This window comes from Arachis hypogaea, chromosome 4 (genome assembly GCF_003086295.3).
Source record: "Arachis hypogaea cultivar Tifrunner chromosome 4, arahy.Tifrunner.gnm2.J5K5, whole genome shotgun sequence".
In the NCBI taxonomy this organism is placed as follows: domain Eukaryota; kingdom Viridiplantae; phylum Streptophyta; class Magnoliopsida; order Fabales; family Fabaceae; genus Arachis; species Arachis hypogaea.
The window spans coordinates 11,432,439-11,450,309 of NC_092039.1; the positions used below are offsets into that span (position 1 = coordinate 11,432,439).

Here is a 17,871-nt window from a genome sequence, read left to right on the forward strand (position 1 = left end):
TTAGGTTTATGCAAAATCTCATTTTGATCTTCTCTTTTTAATTCATTACAGTTTAGTTAGATTTTAATTTTTACTTAGTAATTTTATTTAGTGAAACTAGTTTTTTCTGATTAGGTTAATTTAGATTAAAATTAAGATTCTCTTATTAGTATGTATCTTAGTTTGTAGGTAATTAAGCATGCTATTATGATTTTTGGGTCTAGAATTTCAATTTATTTGGAGTGGCTTGATTGATTTTCTATTGAATTTTAGGTTCTCCATGGCTTCTCCACTGAAGTGCGCTTCTCGACGCTGGTTGTTATTGATTCAGCAATTTTTTATTTTCCACGCTGATTCTTGTATTTTTTTTCCCTTTGATTTCTTCATTTTCAATATAAATTACAAAATGATTAATTTATGTAATTCGTTGGGTTAACTAGTTCATAGAGAATCGATTATTGCTTTTTATTTGTTTGTTCTGTTAGCCACTTTGATTGAGTTAAATAGTTCATAGAGAATAATATAAACTTTATTCTTTATTCCATTATAGAGAGAGTTTGCTTCAAAGGAGTTTGTGGAACATTGGTAACATTGGTGAACACTCTAGAACTTAAATATTATAATTTGTTAAGACATGACCCATAAGTTTTTTTATCTTGCTTATACAGATTTGCTTTCATACGTATATTATGTACCTTTGTGCAGTTTTTTTCATATTGATAGTGTTTTTATATCTAGTTTACTTTTAGATAACTAATGTAATTCTTTCTTAATTTTAATAATAATATTATTGTATGTCATTTGATGAATTTATATACTGAATGTGTATGAACAATATTATTTACATGCTTAGTTAAATAGTAGAAACAATATATGAATAATTAGGTTTTTTCAAAACTTAGAGAAAGATCGGATGAGTTTACCGAGAGATAAATCTGAGTTTAATAATAGTGTCAATGACTTCTTAGAGTTTGATTCTTACTCTATCAAAAATTCGCAAGGAGAGAAAATTGTATGCCCTTGTGCAAGTATTATAATTTCTTGTGGCACTAATAAAGACAAACAATTTATATCCATTTGATTGCCTTTGTATTTGTTAATGGTTATACGAGATGGATTCATTATAGGAAAAGCGTAGTCGGCATGAATAGTGATAGTGACAGTGATAGTGAGAGTGATAGTGAGAGTGAGACTAACTCGTATTACGACATGGAGACCTTATGTTGAACGATAGATTTACGGATGTGGCACAAGCAGAAGGAATAAAAGAAGGTATGAATGAAGATGCAAAGAAGTTCTATAACTTGGTTGAAGAGGCTAGCAAAAAACTATATCTCGATTGCAAGGGGTTATTGTTTGTTATTGTTCACTACTCTTTTGTAACCTTTTCCTCTTATTAAATGTGTATGCAATTATGTCTGATGGTATTTAATATTTTTATACAGCAACTTAATAAAAAATGGAGGAACTTCAAAGAAAAAAAGGCTAATAAATTAAAGAAGTATCAAATTTATGCAAAATTTAAAGAAATTGAAATGAAGGAAGTATCTTTTACTGCAAAACTAGTTTGAAATTTTATATCCAAAGGTGATAAAGGAAGTAATCAAGCCAAATAGCACAACATCGTAAGAGGGACGGATTTATATATATTGTATTGGGGGCAAGTGCTCCCACTATAATTTGAAATTTTTTTTAGTAGTATATGATAATAATATTTATTTGTCCTCATTAAATTATTGAATTTGATCCCACAATAATTTTTTACTCAACTTTTAATACTTTATAGTCAGTTTAAGAATTTTATATTATATATTTATTAGAATGATCAATTCTTAATTTAAATAAAATTAGTGTTCTTTTTTAAAAATGAAGTCAAAAAATATTATTTATCTTTTTTTAAAATTAGTTTTAGTGTTTCCTGTAGTAACTATATTAATTGAAAAAAAAATTTCAATTATGAATATTACTAAGAGTTGACTTTTTATTTCTACATAATTATTTAGTGATATATATATATATATATATATATATATATATATATATATATATATATATATATAAATTAGTGTTCTTTTTTAAAAATAAACTCAAAAGATATTATTTATCTTTTTTTAAAATTAGTTTTAGTTTTTTCTGTAGTAACTATATTAATTGAAAAAAAAATTTTAATTATGAATATTACTGAGAGTTGACTTTTAATTGTATGAGAAGTGAATTTTTACATAATTATTTAGTGATATAAAACCTAAAAAATGGAATTATAATTTATATATTATTATTTAAATTATTATTTTAATATTTTAATTTATAAATTATATATTTTGAAGACTAATCATGTTTACAATAATAAAATATAATTATAACAATAATTATATGCTATATGTACATAAAAAATAACTGCCTATATAAAATACATATTAAAATATAAAATATATATTGAAAATGAATTAAACAATAAATATATTTATGCACAAATACATAATGGTTATTCAACAATTTTATAGCTAATTTTTATGCAATATAATATTTTTATTATAAAAATTATCAGAATTTATTTATTTTGTGTCCTAAAGGTACATATTAAGATTACAAATTGAGAATATTTTTATTGAAAATACAAAAAACTTAAGTTTTTAATGTATTTTTATTTTACAGTTATTAAATGAAAAAATTCAAAACCTTCTAGTAATACTAAGCTTATCACGTATTTTTAAAACACATATTAGCTAAACCTAAATTATTATTATGTTATATATATTTTGTCTCCATTATCAAAATTTTTTAGATCTGTCACTGATTCTAAGAAAAAAATTTCAAAAATTAGAGACAAATAAAGTAGAGAGAATTCCATGGAAGGAAGAAATAAGACACTTGTGGACAAAGTAGAGAGAATTCCATAGAAGATATTGTGAAACTTATGTTGGAACAAATTTCTCCTAGTATGAATATTGATAAAATACTTTCTCTAGTTGTGATATCTGAACAATTGTCTGCAAATAGTGCACAATATCCAAATTTAAATTGTCGACATTCTTCTCCATCGACTCATCCTCCAAATGATGATTAGCTATATATATGTGTGTGTTAAATTATTATAACACTTGAATATGTTTATGTAGACATGTTATTGTTAAGAATCTTTTTGATAATATTTTTTTTATCTATTTAGATTTGACTGCAACTTGTTTATGGTTGGATGAAGTTTAACGAGATAAAGGTAATTTTTGGCACAATGATAAAATACAAAATTCTTGATTTCAAATGAATATATATATATATATATATATATATATATATATATATATATATATATATATATATATATATACTTTTTTTTTGTTAAAGTCCACGAGAAAAATATGTATTTTGTTTACTTATGTTTATTATTTACTTGACTTGATAACTTAGCAAGTATGTGCATCTTAAAGTTATTTAGTTGGCATTTGAAACACCTTTTTATATATATGCAATATATTAGCTTATTCTTCCTGTATATCGATTAAATTGAGTTTAAATATTTAAATATTGTTAGTGTGTGTTATATATTCTTCAAATGTCATATAAATTAAGAAAAACAAAAAAAATTTTGATTTAGATATAAAGAAAGACAACCTAAGAAAAATTCAATAAGGTGTTGTTTTAGATATTAGAAAAAGATAACTCCAAATAAACTTAGACTAGTGTTGTTTTAGGTACATGAAAAAATAACCTGAAAAATTTATTATACAAGTGTTGCTTTAGGTATATGAAAAGGCAACTTAGAAAAACTTAGACAAGTGATGTTGTTTTATGTATTAGAAAATACAATCCGTAAAAGTGTTACAATAAAGTCATTATTAATGCGTTGTGTTTGGGTCCTCTAAGGCAACTCTTACATGAAGTTGCTTTTTTTAGTAGAAAATGCAACTATTTTTAAAAATTACTATGAAAAGAGTTCCCTTTGATGTAAAAAAAGTTGTCTTAAACCAAAAGTAACGATTATATAGTCAATCCAAAAAATAGTGTTTTGTCGAAAAATATTACCTTTAATCAAAGGCATCATTTTTTTTTTAATCGTAGACAATGTTTTTAAAGAATTACCTCGGTCTAAATTTATTGTAATGAACACAAGATGATAGAATTTTCTATAAGGTTAATTTAGTGTTAGGGATCAACAATTTTTGTGATTTGTAACCATCAAGTAGCCATCAATGATATTTTTAATAGTGTAAAATTACTCACTTTTCTTTTGTTGATTATATGCTGGCCAAAATTTAATAAAATTATTGCCTCTAAACTTTTCCATTATTATATTAAGCTTGTATAATGACATATTAAGAATTATACAAGAAAGTAACATTATACTATTATATCATTACATGAGAAACTTCAAACACACGATAATATACAATACTACAAACATAACACTCCCAAGCCTTGCACTAACGTACCTAATATATACTTTTTTACTTTTTCTTAAATGGAACCTCGTGAAGGTGCTTAGAGCTGTATTTAGATGAAAATGCAACCGAAATATTCATATGTGTCATGTTCCTCAGTTGAAAAGAATATGATATATTTTTTACCAACAGTTACAAATTTTGATATTGAATCTTCGTATAAAGAAGTAACTTTTGACATTTTTGCCTAAGTTTTCACTCATCTAATATTCTATATGGGCCAATCAGGACCATATTTTGCAGTAAAAGAAAAATATTAAAAAATAACTTAGTCGTATACATGCAAAGACATATAACTACGCGTATCATATGGCCACGCTGCGAAGAACAACGGTTTCAATAGTAAGACCAGGACCAAAACCAAAAAGCACACCCCAATCAAGTCCTTCTCCGGTGGTTTTAAGTCCTCTTTCAAGGGAATTCTTCCTCATCAAATCCATAATGAAGAACACACATGCACTTGACATGTTACCGTAATTGCTAAGCACATCTCTAGTGGCTTTCATCTTTTCTGGCTTCAAATTCACCTTCTGTTCAACCTGGTCCAGAATTGCACGTCCACCAGGATGTGCAATCCAAAATATTGAGTTATAATCAGATATACCCAATGGATCAAAAGCTTTATTGAGTGCTTCGTTGATGTTCTGTGAAATAATATCAGGAACACTTTTGTTAAGATAGAATGTAAGCCCAACTTCACGAAGGAGACCGCCGATGGCTCCATGGCTGCCAGGGACAAGTTTTTGATCGGTCGAAACAAGCTCAAAGATGGGCTTCTCAACCTCTGGCACAGGATCAGAACCAATGATAATCGCAGCAGCTCCATCTGCAAATAATGCTTGCCCTACAAGACTATCCATGTCTGTCTCACTAGGACCACGGAAAGTGACTGCAGTATTCTCAGAACAAACGATAAGTACACGAGCATCCTTGTTGTTTTCAGCCAAGTCCTTAGCCAAGCGAAGGACAGTGCCGCCAGCGAAGCAACCTTGGTGGTACATCATGTACCTCTTGACGCATGGGTCGAGCCCTAAGAGTACGATGAGTTCGTAATCAACGCCAGGCAACGCAACGCCACTGGTGGTACAGAAGATCAAATGCGTGATCTTAGACATTGGCTGGCCCCATTCTTTGATGGCTTTGGTTGCAGCCTCTTTTCCAACCTTTGGTACCTCCCTGATCATCATATCTTCCCTTGCATCTAACGACGGTGCCTTATATGCACACATGTTGGGGTTCTCTTTTAATATCTCTTCTGTTAAGTACATATATCTGTTCTTGATCATTGTCCTTTTACCTAAAATGGTATATAATTCACATCTATCAATACTCTTTTTTAAGTTTAAAACATCATCCACTTATATAAAAAAAATTGGGTTTTGACATTTTAAATTCTGATCAGTTCGCATATCAAACCTTTCAAGTTATTCATGTAGTAATTTAATTTGAACTTTTAGGTATGATTTTAATAGTTAATCCAAATTTATTTATAGATATGTATTAAATCTAATTATATGAGTAAATAAATGAGTATGTGAAAGATCAAGAAGGTATATATGACCAAAATAAATTTGTGTATGTTTAAGAACATAGGGAAATAGTAATTTGTTAAGTAGTTATTGTTATTACTGCGTTGGATATATATCATATTATGGTACACGGTATAATATGTTAATTGTTGTGCATCAATAATTAATATCAAAGTAAAATGATGAATTTAGGTTGATAAATATTAAATTGAACAACATTAAAATATTTGATAACAATACTTACAAATACGTTGGAACTTTTTCTTTAGGTCGATCATGTGTTCGCTATTGGTTACTCTAAAATAATAATCTGCATATGTATTCTGATCAACACAATTTGGTGGATTTGCTGTGCCAATCGCCAACACAGTTGCTGGACCTTCTGCCCTTTGTTGAACCTTGCGGATGTCATTCACAGCCACCATGTTTTCTTAGCTAAGTTCTTTGAGATAGCAAAGCTCAGATATGTTCTTCGAAATAACAAATGTATTTTGATTTGATGGACTTAGGCAGGGGTGGGGGGATATTTATATGCTTGAGAGTAGGGGCATATGTGGAATTTAATGGACATAGAAAACGTGCTCAACTCAAAAGTGTCGTGATAGTGACAACGATTATTATTTATTTAGTTAGTTAACTTCAAAAATGATGTTCTCAAAGACAGAATAGTAAACTCGTGATAATGTCCCAGGTCAGCAGTATTCGAAAATGATGTTCTCTGACTTTGAAAGGATAAACCACCCCGCTGCAATTCTGGACCAATAATTTGGAGGCTCGGGGGAGGAAATTTCTATCAGGGGACATCACTCTCTTATTCAGTGATTTATTGGAGATTTTTTTTGTTGCCTTCTATTTTTCATTTTTCAATTTTATTATACATTATTTATGCTTTCAATTATCTATTATTTATTATTTTTTATTTTTTATTACATATAATATAAATGTATACAGATTTAGCGTGTAATCTTTTATTCTTAAAATATCTTTTAGTATATAAATTTAGCCAAACGAAAATATACCTATACATAAACACATTTTTTCCCCATATTTACAATGTCAATACTTATACGGATTTATTTATTTATTTATAGTACCTATTTAACAACTGTTGTCATCTATAAATAGGCTTGCTTACGATTTAGTAGTGATTAGAACTGCCGCAAAAATATATTGCGGCAAAATACCATTTAACAACAGTTATTTTAGTAGTTACATTTAATCGCTGCTAAAAGTTTAATCACACGCTATCTTTTAGTAGGTTGACAACCACTGCTATCCGTTTCTATATCCGTCTCCATAATCGCCACTAATTGTCGAATGTGATGTAGTGATTATTTATTTATAGTAAATATCCAAGTTAGAGGATATCCTCCAGAATTATTAGTAGGGCTATCATATAAGTAGGTAAGTCGAGTTTGTCACAAGGATTGAGTTAAAATAAAATGAAAACAGAATAGATAAATCAAATTTTAAACAAATCAAGAAAATATCAATTTAATTCGACTTTTTCGGACTAATGAATTAACTAAATTGACCCGTTTGACTCTTTTTTTTTTAAATATTACTACATCTTTTAAACATTCTTTTACTTGATGTCTATACAAATAAAAATATATTATATATACATTTATATATTTTCATAATAAATTATATATCTAAATTTAAAGAAACTAATTAATAAAAAGAGAGTTTACATACTCACAAATTAAAAGAAAAAAAATCAGACGAGCCAATCTAATCTTGCTCGACTCAAATCCGTTTAACTTATGACTAGAGAGTTCTACGAGTTCAACTATATTAACCTGTTTTTAAACGGTTCGTGATTTTACTGACTCGATTCATTTGTTCATTTTCACGAGCGATCAAGTCTCGCGACGAGTTGCAGGTAGTTTTGACTGCTCTAATTGATGGGGAAGATAAGATTTTCATATGTGAATAAGTGCAGTAGTCCATCATGTTGGCGAGTAGCCTAACATTGACTTGTACGTGGAGGCCGACACAACACTGAAGTCCAAAAGGTCCTGGAAAAACAAATTAACAATCTTTTTAGATGAACAATGAAAGATACAAACAACGTGAATAATAGATTGTATTTTGAACTTTTGACCTTTCGGATCTGAAACTCTAATACTATGTCTTGAAACCATTCATCCCAAAAGCGTAACCTGATAGGACAATGTAACACTAATAATCATATCTCTAATATTTTTTAAACCTTCATTGTACACATTATACGCTTAGGTCATTGGCTCCCTATACTTTCTCGTAAATTAAAGTCCTTTTGCACACATTTAAAATTTGACAAATGTCACATTTGAAACGGAACAAAAATTCAGTGTATACTCTCTATAAAATTTGTCCTTACTATATCAGGTATAGTATGGATAGAAAAAATACCAACAAAAATCTACTAATTTAACCATTTTTAATATTTTGAATTTTTTAATTAATTATTGTTGGTGGATCTTCATCAACTCAAGTGGAGCATACACAAACTAAACAAAAAAAAAAAAAGAAGTGACTTTAGCCACATTAAAAAGAAAAAAAAGTATATTAACACATTCAAAATAAAAGAAAGAAAGAGCTAGAGTGAGAGAGGAGAGAACAACATCGAAGAGGAGAAGAAAAAGGAAAAAAGAGTAATATTATTGAATCAGTAAATTTATTTTAATTTTTATAAAATTTTAATATGTTGTTTTTACTATAGAGATAAATATTAGAATATAATTTATTATTTGTATTTTTTTTGTCTGAATTGATATACCTATTTTATAAATGATTTATATTAATTCTATCAGTTTTGATGATGTATTATATTAATTGTTGAGATTCTATAATATTACTAAAAACAATGATTATATATCTATTATTTTGATAGTAAAAAATTTTACTAAGTCCTATAAATTTTATATCCCTTTCAGAATTTTTTTCAGGACAATTCAAGTCTTTAATATTTTAATTTTTGTCATTATATTTATCGTTTAAAATATTTTTGGTGTTATTTATTTAATTGCACAAATTATAAAAAAATATTTTAATTTTTCCGTCAATAAAAAAATTCTTATCTAAATATTAGTTTTTCCCAACAATTATATAGCTATTTCAATTCAAAAAAAGGTAGTTGGATACTACGTGATGATCTCGCTAGTATCATCATATCTTCGAACCAAAATGTTAGTGTGTTATTATAATTAATGATACTTATTGTATATTTATAAGTGATCTTATAATTTTTATATAAATTTCATTATTAAAATTAAACATGAAGTAGTTTGACTGGGTGTGTGAGTTGTTTGTTGGATGACAATGGAGTCTACCACCATATATGAGTCTGCTGGTCTTAATTAATTGACATATTAGACGAGTTTAGTAGATGAATGTACTATGATGGCGGCAACCATATTTGATTGGATTAAGATATATAACATGTTAGTTAAAACATATTTGATTAAGATATTCCACTATTTTATGTCCACATCAACATGCAATAATACATCCCCTCTAGTAGTCTAGTGTACCTGTGTATGTATAGTAAGAGGCATATGTCCATATCATATTTTTCGTTGGCAACTATATAAATATTTATGTCGGTTTTTTCTTAATATATAATTATATATATAATATACTTTCTTGTTAAGAATTACAGGTAAACGAGAAAAAGGACAAAAAAATATAAATAAACCAAGTGAGATCAAATTTATGTAGATTTCTTAAGTTAAAAAATATTAGGTACATGTTTCAATTTATATATTTATATAAATTGACATAGTTACTTTCTTGTTAAGAATTACTAAAATTATATGCAAATCCAATAGAATTGATTCAGATTAATCCATGCATGATGACTTTTATGGTAAATCGAATGAGATTAATTCGATTTACATGCATGTGAATAAATAATAAATTGAAAAAGGTTGTTTTTATTTATTTCATATTTTGTTCTCTTGGTAAATCGAATTGGTTAAATTAGAATTATAAACAACTAAGGTAAAGGACATAAAATCATAAATCGAATTCATCGGGACATTACAAATTTTTTAGTACTCCTAACATTTTTTTAAGTCATTTTTCTAAATTGGTTTACATGGAATGAAATATTTTTCTGTGATATAATTTAAATAAATTTATTAAAAAATTTTATTAAAAATATATTTACTCAAATTTTAAATGCAATACTTTTCTATATAATTAATAATTTAAGAATTAAAAAATTATTTTATTTCATGCGAAATAATTAAAAAAGATTAAATTTAAATGTAAATATTCATACATGTACTCAAATTTTAAATAAAATACTCTACATAATCAATAATAATTTAAAAATTAAAAAAAATTATTTTATTCCATGCATTAAAAAGAAAAAATAAGCTAACAAAGTATTTAATTATGAGACTTCTTTAAAATTAATATTTATTTATTAAACTAAAAATAACATATAAAATAATATATTTTAGGATTCTTTTTAAGCACTCTCAATAATCTTATTATTATTATTATTATTATTATTATTATTATTATTATTATTATTATTATTATTATTATTATTATTATTTTCAATTGTTTATTTACTTTGTCCAAAATAATTCATATTATAACAAAATTATAATAAAAAATTATAATATAAATTGTGTTAATTTTTTGGGACAAAATAAATAAAAAATTGATCATACATAATAATAATAATAAAAATAAAATTATTGAGAGTACTTAAAAAGTATTAAAATATATTTTTTTAATTTAATAAATAAATATTAATTTAAAAAAAGTCTCCTAATTAAATATTTTGTTAGTTTATTTTTTTAATATGTGGAATAAAATATTTTTTAATTTTTAAATTATTATTGATTATATAAAATATTTTATTTAAAATTTGAGTATATATATGAATATTGCATTTAAATTTAATTTTTTTAATTACTTTGCATTAAATAAAATAATTTTTAAATTTTTAAATTATTAATTACGTAGAAAAGTATTGTATTTAAAATTTGAGTAAATATATTTTTAAATAAATTTATTTAAATTATACTACAAGAAAATATTTTATTTCATGCAAAACAATTTAAGAAAATGACTTAAAAGATATTAGGAGCATTATAAAAATTTGCAATGTTCCAATGACTTAGGTAAATACATGATATATCGAATCTATTGGATAAAATTTATGTTTTTTTTACTAAGGGAGAAAAATAGGGGGTAAATCGAAACAACCCTTCTTTGATTTATTATTTATTCACGTGCATGTAAATCGAACTAATCTCATTCGATTTATTATGGAAGTCACCATGCAGGTATAAATCGAATTAGTTCTATTCGATTTGTATGTAATCTTACTAATTCGACTAACACTAATTTGATTTACTAGTTAAAATACTAAATTGAAGGTAGCTGTGTCGATTTATATAGTTATATAAATTGGGACATGCTGCACGCGTAACGTTTTTAAATTTGGAGGATCTACATCAATTTAATCTTTATTTAGTTTATTTATATTTTTTTCCTCAAAAAAAAATATAATTGAATAAAAAAAACTAATATATCCTTTTTATTAAGTTTAAAAGGCCTAAAATACTATTTTTAGGATTGAAGTTCTGTATTTAAAAATAAAAGTTTAATGTAAAAAATTAAAATATTATTTTTATGTTGATTATAAAAGGAGAAAATATATTTTTAAAATTAATTATATAAAGAATAAAATATTCTTTTAGAATTAAAATTGATTAATTTGTATTATAAAATAGAAATCTAAATTTAGTATTAAAAACTAAAAAGACTAACATATACCATGTAAGTTAATTTTTGAAAAGATGAAAATTTTCTTTTAGAATTAAAGTTGTTTAATTGTACTAGCTTTTTGTTTTATGGGCAAGGAGGGTTAAAGACCCTAACAAGAAAAAAAAAAGAATTAGCTAAAGCCCTTAACAAAGGATAAACCAAAAATATTATGAACAAGATGTCAGGAGGAGCTACATTATATACGTGAGTTTTAAAAGGGAGAGCATGACCCTTCTTTGCTAACTTGTCTACTACAAAAAGAAGTTATATTCGTAATAAAAAAAATTGTTACAAAAAGTCGAAATTTTGAAACAAAAGAATTTTGTAACAATAATAAGGGGCCGTTACACTATATTCTGTTACAAAAAGTTTTTGTAACAAAAACAAAACTGTTACAATTTAAAGTGATATTTTGTAATAAATTTTTCTGATACAAAAAATCAAAAATCGTTACAAAAATGGTAACAAATTTTAATCTTCAAGGTATTTTTTTGTAACAATATATTTTTTCCTATCATAAAATTTTGTTACAAAATATAACTTGATTTTGTAATATTTTTTTCTTTAGTTACAAAAGTAAAATAATTATTTTGTAACAATTTTTTTAAATACAAATTGCATGCATAATTTACTAAATTATTTTTTTAATTAACTAATATATCAACTATTTTACTAAGTAAATTTACATTTATATAATATGTAAAAACATACATAATTCAAACATGCCTCATTTAGCTAAATTGTTTTAAAACAAAAGAACATTAGTGAGTACATTGATTAGTTCTACAAGTTATATGTCTTGCACAAGTTCAACCAAAAGTTAAAAGTTCTAACATAGATTAGTGTCTCTATGAATCAAAATATTCTTTAGCCCTCAAGGTAGCATGTGGTCACCATTTCAGCATTACTGTAAATAAGAAAAACCGAAACAAAAAGTTATGTACGTAGTCAAAAGTTCCTTAAGTTCAAAAAGTTTCTAAATTTTCAAAACAAGCAAGTTTGTATTCACTTCTCAACAATTCAAAATGCCAAAACAAGTGATACACATGTATGTGTAGAGCACATAATCAAGTAAATATCAATCACAAGTAAGTGGCATAAATTAAAACAATTTGGCATTGACTAAGTTAGAAACATAAAGAAACATGTAAGCCAAAGAACATTCAAACACCAAATTCCAATGAAGCATAAAAGTCACAAGGTTGAGACAAGACTTGAAAATTTCATGCCCTGTGTAACTTAAGGTAAGTTAGGCATAAATAAAATAAATCAAATTAGCCATATACGTAAAAAGAAATCTTCAACCTTGTGAGAGCATGCAAAAGAGGCTCTTCTTTTAAAAGAAAGTTCGTGGTCAATTTGAAAATTCACTTGAACTATTCAATACATAGGAGTAATTTAGTATGAAAAAAATGGCAAAGAATGTTAAAGGCATGACCACAACTTGCAAAGAAATATCTTGAGGCAATCAGAAATCATGTAGCAAACAAGGGTCTATTTTGACACAGAAATTTGTCAAATAAAACTTGTTTGCTCAAACAACACAATCCAGTTTAATTTAGCAACCAAATAGAACAACAACAAAATAGTGAATAACAAAATTCGAAGCTTCCAGCTTCCAACAACCAAAACAGTGAAGCACTTCGCCGGATAATCAATCAATTGAGCTTAGCAACAGTTGAAAACCAAAAGCAATTAAATACCAACTCAATCAATTAATTGAATCAAAGATGAATATTGAAAACAGATTAAGATAAATTTCGGCAGCATTTCAGCAATAAATTTGCCTATTTCACAATTTCAATCAATCAATTCAAATTCCATATGAATTTTTTGACAGTTAAAAATACAAAAAATCATAATGAATTCATAGGAAGCAAGTAAATAAGCCAATTCCAGCAAAAAAAAGTACGAGGAAACAATTGAAACCAATCCAACCAGCAAGAAGCAAAGCAGCACTCAGTAGAACAGCAATTAATGGCCCATCATACAGCACCCAAAACAGTAAAATGAACAAAGGTAATGGATTCAGGCAGCATTCTATTCATTGAAGTCAATAACCATTACACTTGCAAGCAGCAGGAGCACAGCAGTTTATCCATTAATTCAATAGAAAATCAATCAAGCCAAACTAAACGATTTCAGCAACATATTTATCAATAAAACCAATCTCAGTTTAGCAACCATCATCTATTCCAACACAAACAACAATAACTCAGCAGCATTTCCTTTCTCATTGAATTTAACAATCATTCAAAAAGCAAGCAATGAGGAGAAAAATCAGCAGCAACCAACAGTAAGTATAGAGCACAATAACAATTTAATGTGAGAAATTATTCAACAACAAATACACACACAATGCAATCACTATAAACACAAGTAACTATTCGAAAGATATTTATGTCATTTCCAACAACATATTACACCAATTGAAACTATGATAACATTAAATGAATTCAAGGACTGAAACCATAAACAATTAACTTTAGAATCATAAGTTTAGATCTTAACACCATAATCAAATTATTTACCCCAAAAACTAATAGATCTAAAACATATTCTGAAAGCACCCAGAAGAAGATAGATAGCTCACTAACATAAAGGGGCATTTTTGCATTTAGTCGAGACCATTGACCTATTTTAGACCAACGGTTGCATAATTTCTCCATCAATTTATAACTTAGGAAGAACACAAGACATCCACCTAGAACAATGTTGAAGATTTCTTCTAAAGATCTTCCAACTGCATCCTACACCATTATTTACAGTCAAAAGGTGTAACTAGAGAAGGAAGAAAATTACAAATAGTGAAAATATTAAGCATACCTGAAAGGCATATCCATCTGCCGCTTTATAACTTTCATTCAAAGGATAATTACCAGGACCAGTGGAGATTACAGAAGGCCACACAAAACAAATTCCACTAAGTAGCATAACAAGTAACACTGATCAAAACACTGATCAGTAACAGAGACGGCATAACAATTAACACTGAGCAGCATAACAAGTAACAACAACAGCAACATAACAAATTTCGAATTCAAAACACTGAGCAGCATAACAAGTAACAACAATAACAGCATTACAAAAGAAAACGAAAATCACAAATAAAAAATTCAACCGCAAACCAGTAAATCAACAGAAATCAGTAAATCACACCTTCACTAACCTTCCACTGATAGCAGGAAGACGACGGAGACATTTTCCCCAAATCTCCAATAGCAGCTTTCCTGTTTTCTTTTCCATTCATGTTCCTCTTCACGGCGGACCTTGGCGACGGCGGCTCCACCCACGGTGACGGCGTGAAGCAGCGCCCCTTCCTTCTCTTATTCGCGGCGACTCTGATGGCGATGACAAGGCACTGCGCCGGTGGTAAACCCTAGTGGCAGCAGTGACGGGTCAGAGGCGCTCCTTGGTCGACGACGCGCGCGACGGGTACAACGGCGGTGGGAGCAGTCGAGGCGACGGCGACGCGGGCTCCCCTGTTAGCGAGTTCGCATCAGCTCTCTCTCTCTCTCTCTCTCTCTCTCTCTCTCTCTCTATATCTCTCTCTCCTGCGATGGCTTGGCGGTGATGCGACGGTAGTGGCGAGGCGGCTGGACAGTGGCAGCAGCGTGGCTTTTCCTCTCTTTCGATTACAGCTCTCCTTCTCTTCTCTAATTTCAGTATTCACGGTGTGTGCGTTTGTGTTGAAGCTAGAGTTCGGAAAGGGATGATGGCTGCTGTTAGTGTTATGTTAGAGGAGTTAAGGTTAGGTTAAATAAAATTAGGATATATTATATTCATTTGAAATTTAATTTAATTTTTTTAAATTATTTTAAAAATATTATTTCATTATTAATTAAATAATTAATTTTTAATTAAATATTTTAATTTAAAATAAAAGATAATATAATTTATTTTTATTGTTTATAAAATTAAAGTATTAAATTTTAAAGTCTCAGTTATTTACTTATTTAAACTAAATCATATAAAATTTTTATTCTTTTAAAATTATTAAAATTTATAATTTAAATATAAAAAATTGTTCAATAATTATAAAATTAAATAAAATTTATAATTTAACTATCAAAACTTGGTTTAGTTATTTTTAATAAAATAATTTATGAAAATAATAAAATAAGAATAATATAGTAATTAAAAGTTAATTTTAATTTAATAATAATTATAAAATAAGAATAATATAGTAATTAAAAATTAATTTTAATTTAATAAATTCTTAAATTATTTTTAAATAAATACTCTAATTTTAAGAATTAGAGATAATTAAATTAATTATTTTTAAAATATTATTTTATTATTAATTTAAAAATTATTTTCAAATAAATACTAATTAAAATAAAATTAGAGATAATCAAATTAATTTTTTTATTCATAAAACTTAAAATATTTAATTTAAAAATATAAAATATTTAAATAAAATCATATAAAATTTTTATATTTTTTTAATTAATAAAACTTTAAATTATAAATAAAAAATACCTCGTTTAATATACAAATTTTTAAAAATTTTGTTTTGAATAAATATAATAAATTATAAATGACTTATTATTTAATTTTTAAAATAATTTCAAATTTAAAGTATCATTAATTTGACTTCAATATTTTTGGTAAATTAAATTTTTAATATAAAATCTTAAATAAGTATAATAAATCATAAGTAACTCATTATGTTAATTTTTAAAAATTTGAAGTCTTATATTTAATATGTTAAAATAAAAATTTTTATTAGTTACAAAAAATCTTTGAATTTTGTGACAAATAAATAACTTGTTACAAAAATAGTGTATTTTGTGACAAATTAATTTTCTGTTATAAAATATTTATAACTTTTGAAACAAATAGATATTTTGTTACAAAATATTTAGAATTTTTGCAAGAAGATAATCTTTTGTTACAAAACATTGTAATATATTGCAACAAAACAACAATTCGATACGAAAGCCAACATAATTTGTAACAAAAAAATCACGTTGTTACAAAATATTGAAATATTTTTTAACAAATTTTTTTGTTGTTACAAAATATTCTTATTTTGTAACAATAACCAATTATTGTTAAGAAAAAAAACCATAATTTGTAACAATTTTAAATTTGATGCAAATTTTTTGTTACAAATACTCCATTTTCTTGTATATCTGCCACAAAATTTGCTTCACGCAAGGTATAGGACCACTGTATGTTAGGAATGTCATTAGCAAGGATGTTAACGTCGTCAACTAGCTAGAGAAGAGCAAGGATGAAAAGATTGACACTCTTTTTTGATAAAATTTAGGACAGATATAGAGTCCGATTCCACAATTAAACCCAAGATGCCATTTGCTATTGTAATTTGTAGCCCTCAGACAAAGTCCCAAAGCTTAGCTTGCATTATAGAGCAGCTATCAAGGTTGCTGGTAAAACCTTTCACAAATTTACTAAGATGGTTTCTAAAAAAACCACCACATGTGGCATTATTTGTCTGAGTAATGAAGGACCCATCAATATTTAATTTAATGAGATTCTTAGGAGGAGGATACCACCTCACAAGAATATTGGTCCCTTGGTTGTTCAAATGAGAATGAGGAAACTTCCTGCAGACCTCAACAATTTCATTAAAGCGAGCCTTCACCTGTTGAATACATACAACGGCAGGGGTATTATCATTTTCGAAGATAAACTTATTTCAAAAGTACCAAATAGATGAGGCTGCAACCCCAAAAAGGTAAGGCCAGTCATCACATCTAGTAAGGTTTAGGGTCAGCCACTCATGGAGCCCATGGTTGAAGAAGTTCATAAATCCTGAATTTCGGAGGAGAGGTACCTAGATCCTTCTTGCAAATTGACAATCTCGAAGAATATGCAAGATGGTTACATCTTGGGTAGATTGCGGTAGTTGTTAAATGGCGTCTGGTTCTTTCCAAGTTAGTGAGGATGGCACCATGAGAAATCAATCAGAGAAACATGTGTATAAGTTCGGGGCCTCTCCATCTCCAAATAAATGAAAATAGCTTATTCTGATTATAGTGCTCTTCATCCAACATTTGATAAGTCATCTTGAGGTTGAAGGCACCATCCGAGAAAGCCCTCCAAGCAGTTTAATCACTATTTTTCCAAGGCGATGGAGGCGCAAGGGACATAATCTTCTTGACCACCACCTCTGGTAACCA

The 17,871-nt window shown here is 27.2% G+C and overlaps 2 protein-coding genes across 6 annotated transcripts; both read right to left on the reverse strand.

The window, feature by feature from the left end:
* Positions 1–4,513: 4,513 nt before the first annotated feature.
* Positions 4,514–6,452, reverse strand: LOC112796273 (stilbene synthase 3-like). Its single transcript, XM_025838651.2, has 2 exons — positions 6,192–6,452; positions 4,514–5,715 (listed from the first exon to the last, which is right to left on the reverse strand). Exons 1-2 carry the CDS (start codon positions 6,370–6,372, stop codon positions 4,724–4,726), a joined length of 1,173 nt encoding a protein of 390 aa, XP_025694436.1. The 5' UTR covers positions 6,373–6,452; the 3' UTR covers positions 4,514–4,723.
* Positions 6,453–12,434: 5,982 nt separating this feature from the next.
* Positions 12,435–15,459, reverse strand: LOC112796279 (uncharacterized). Of its 5 annotated transcripts, none has more exons than XR_003199071.3 (4): positions 14,892–15,459; positions 14,549–14,667; positions 14,320–14,472; positions 12,435–12,629 (listed from the first exon to the last, which is right to left on the reverse strand). XR_003199071.3 is itself a non-coding variant. In XM_072235067.1 (4 exons), the coding sequence occupies exons 1-4, from the start codon at positions 14,966–14,968 to the stop codon at positions 12,627–12,629; spliced, it is 264 nt and encodes an 87-aa protein (XP_072091168.1). In that variant the 5' UTR covers positions 14,969–15,459; the 3' UTR covers positions 12,435–12,626. The 5 variants fall into 5 exon arrangements, 3 of the variants coding, with proteins under 3 accessions (XP_072091168.1, XP_025694443.2, XP_025694444.1); XR_003199072.3 differs by having other exon boundaries at positions 14,549–14,645; positions 14,882–15,459; XM_072235067.1 differs by having other exon boundaries at positions 14,549–14,579.
* Positions 15,460–17,871: the final 2,412 nt, after the last annotated feature.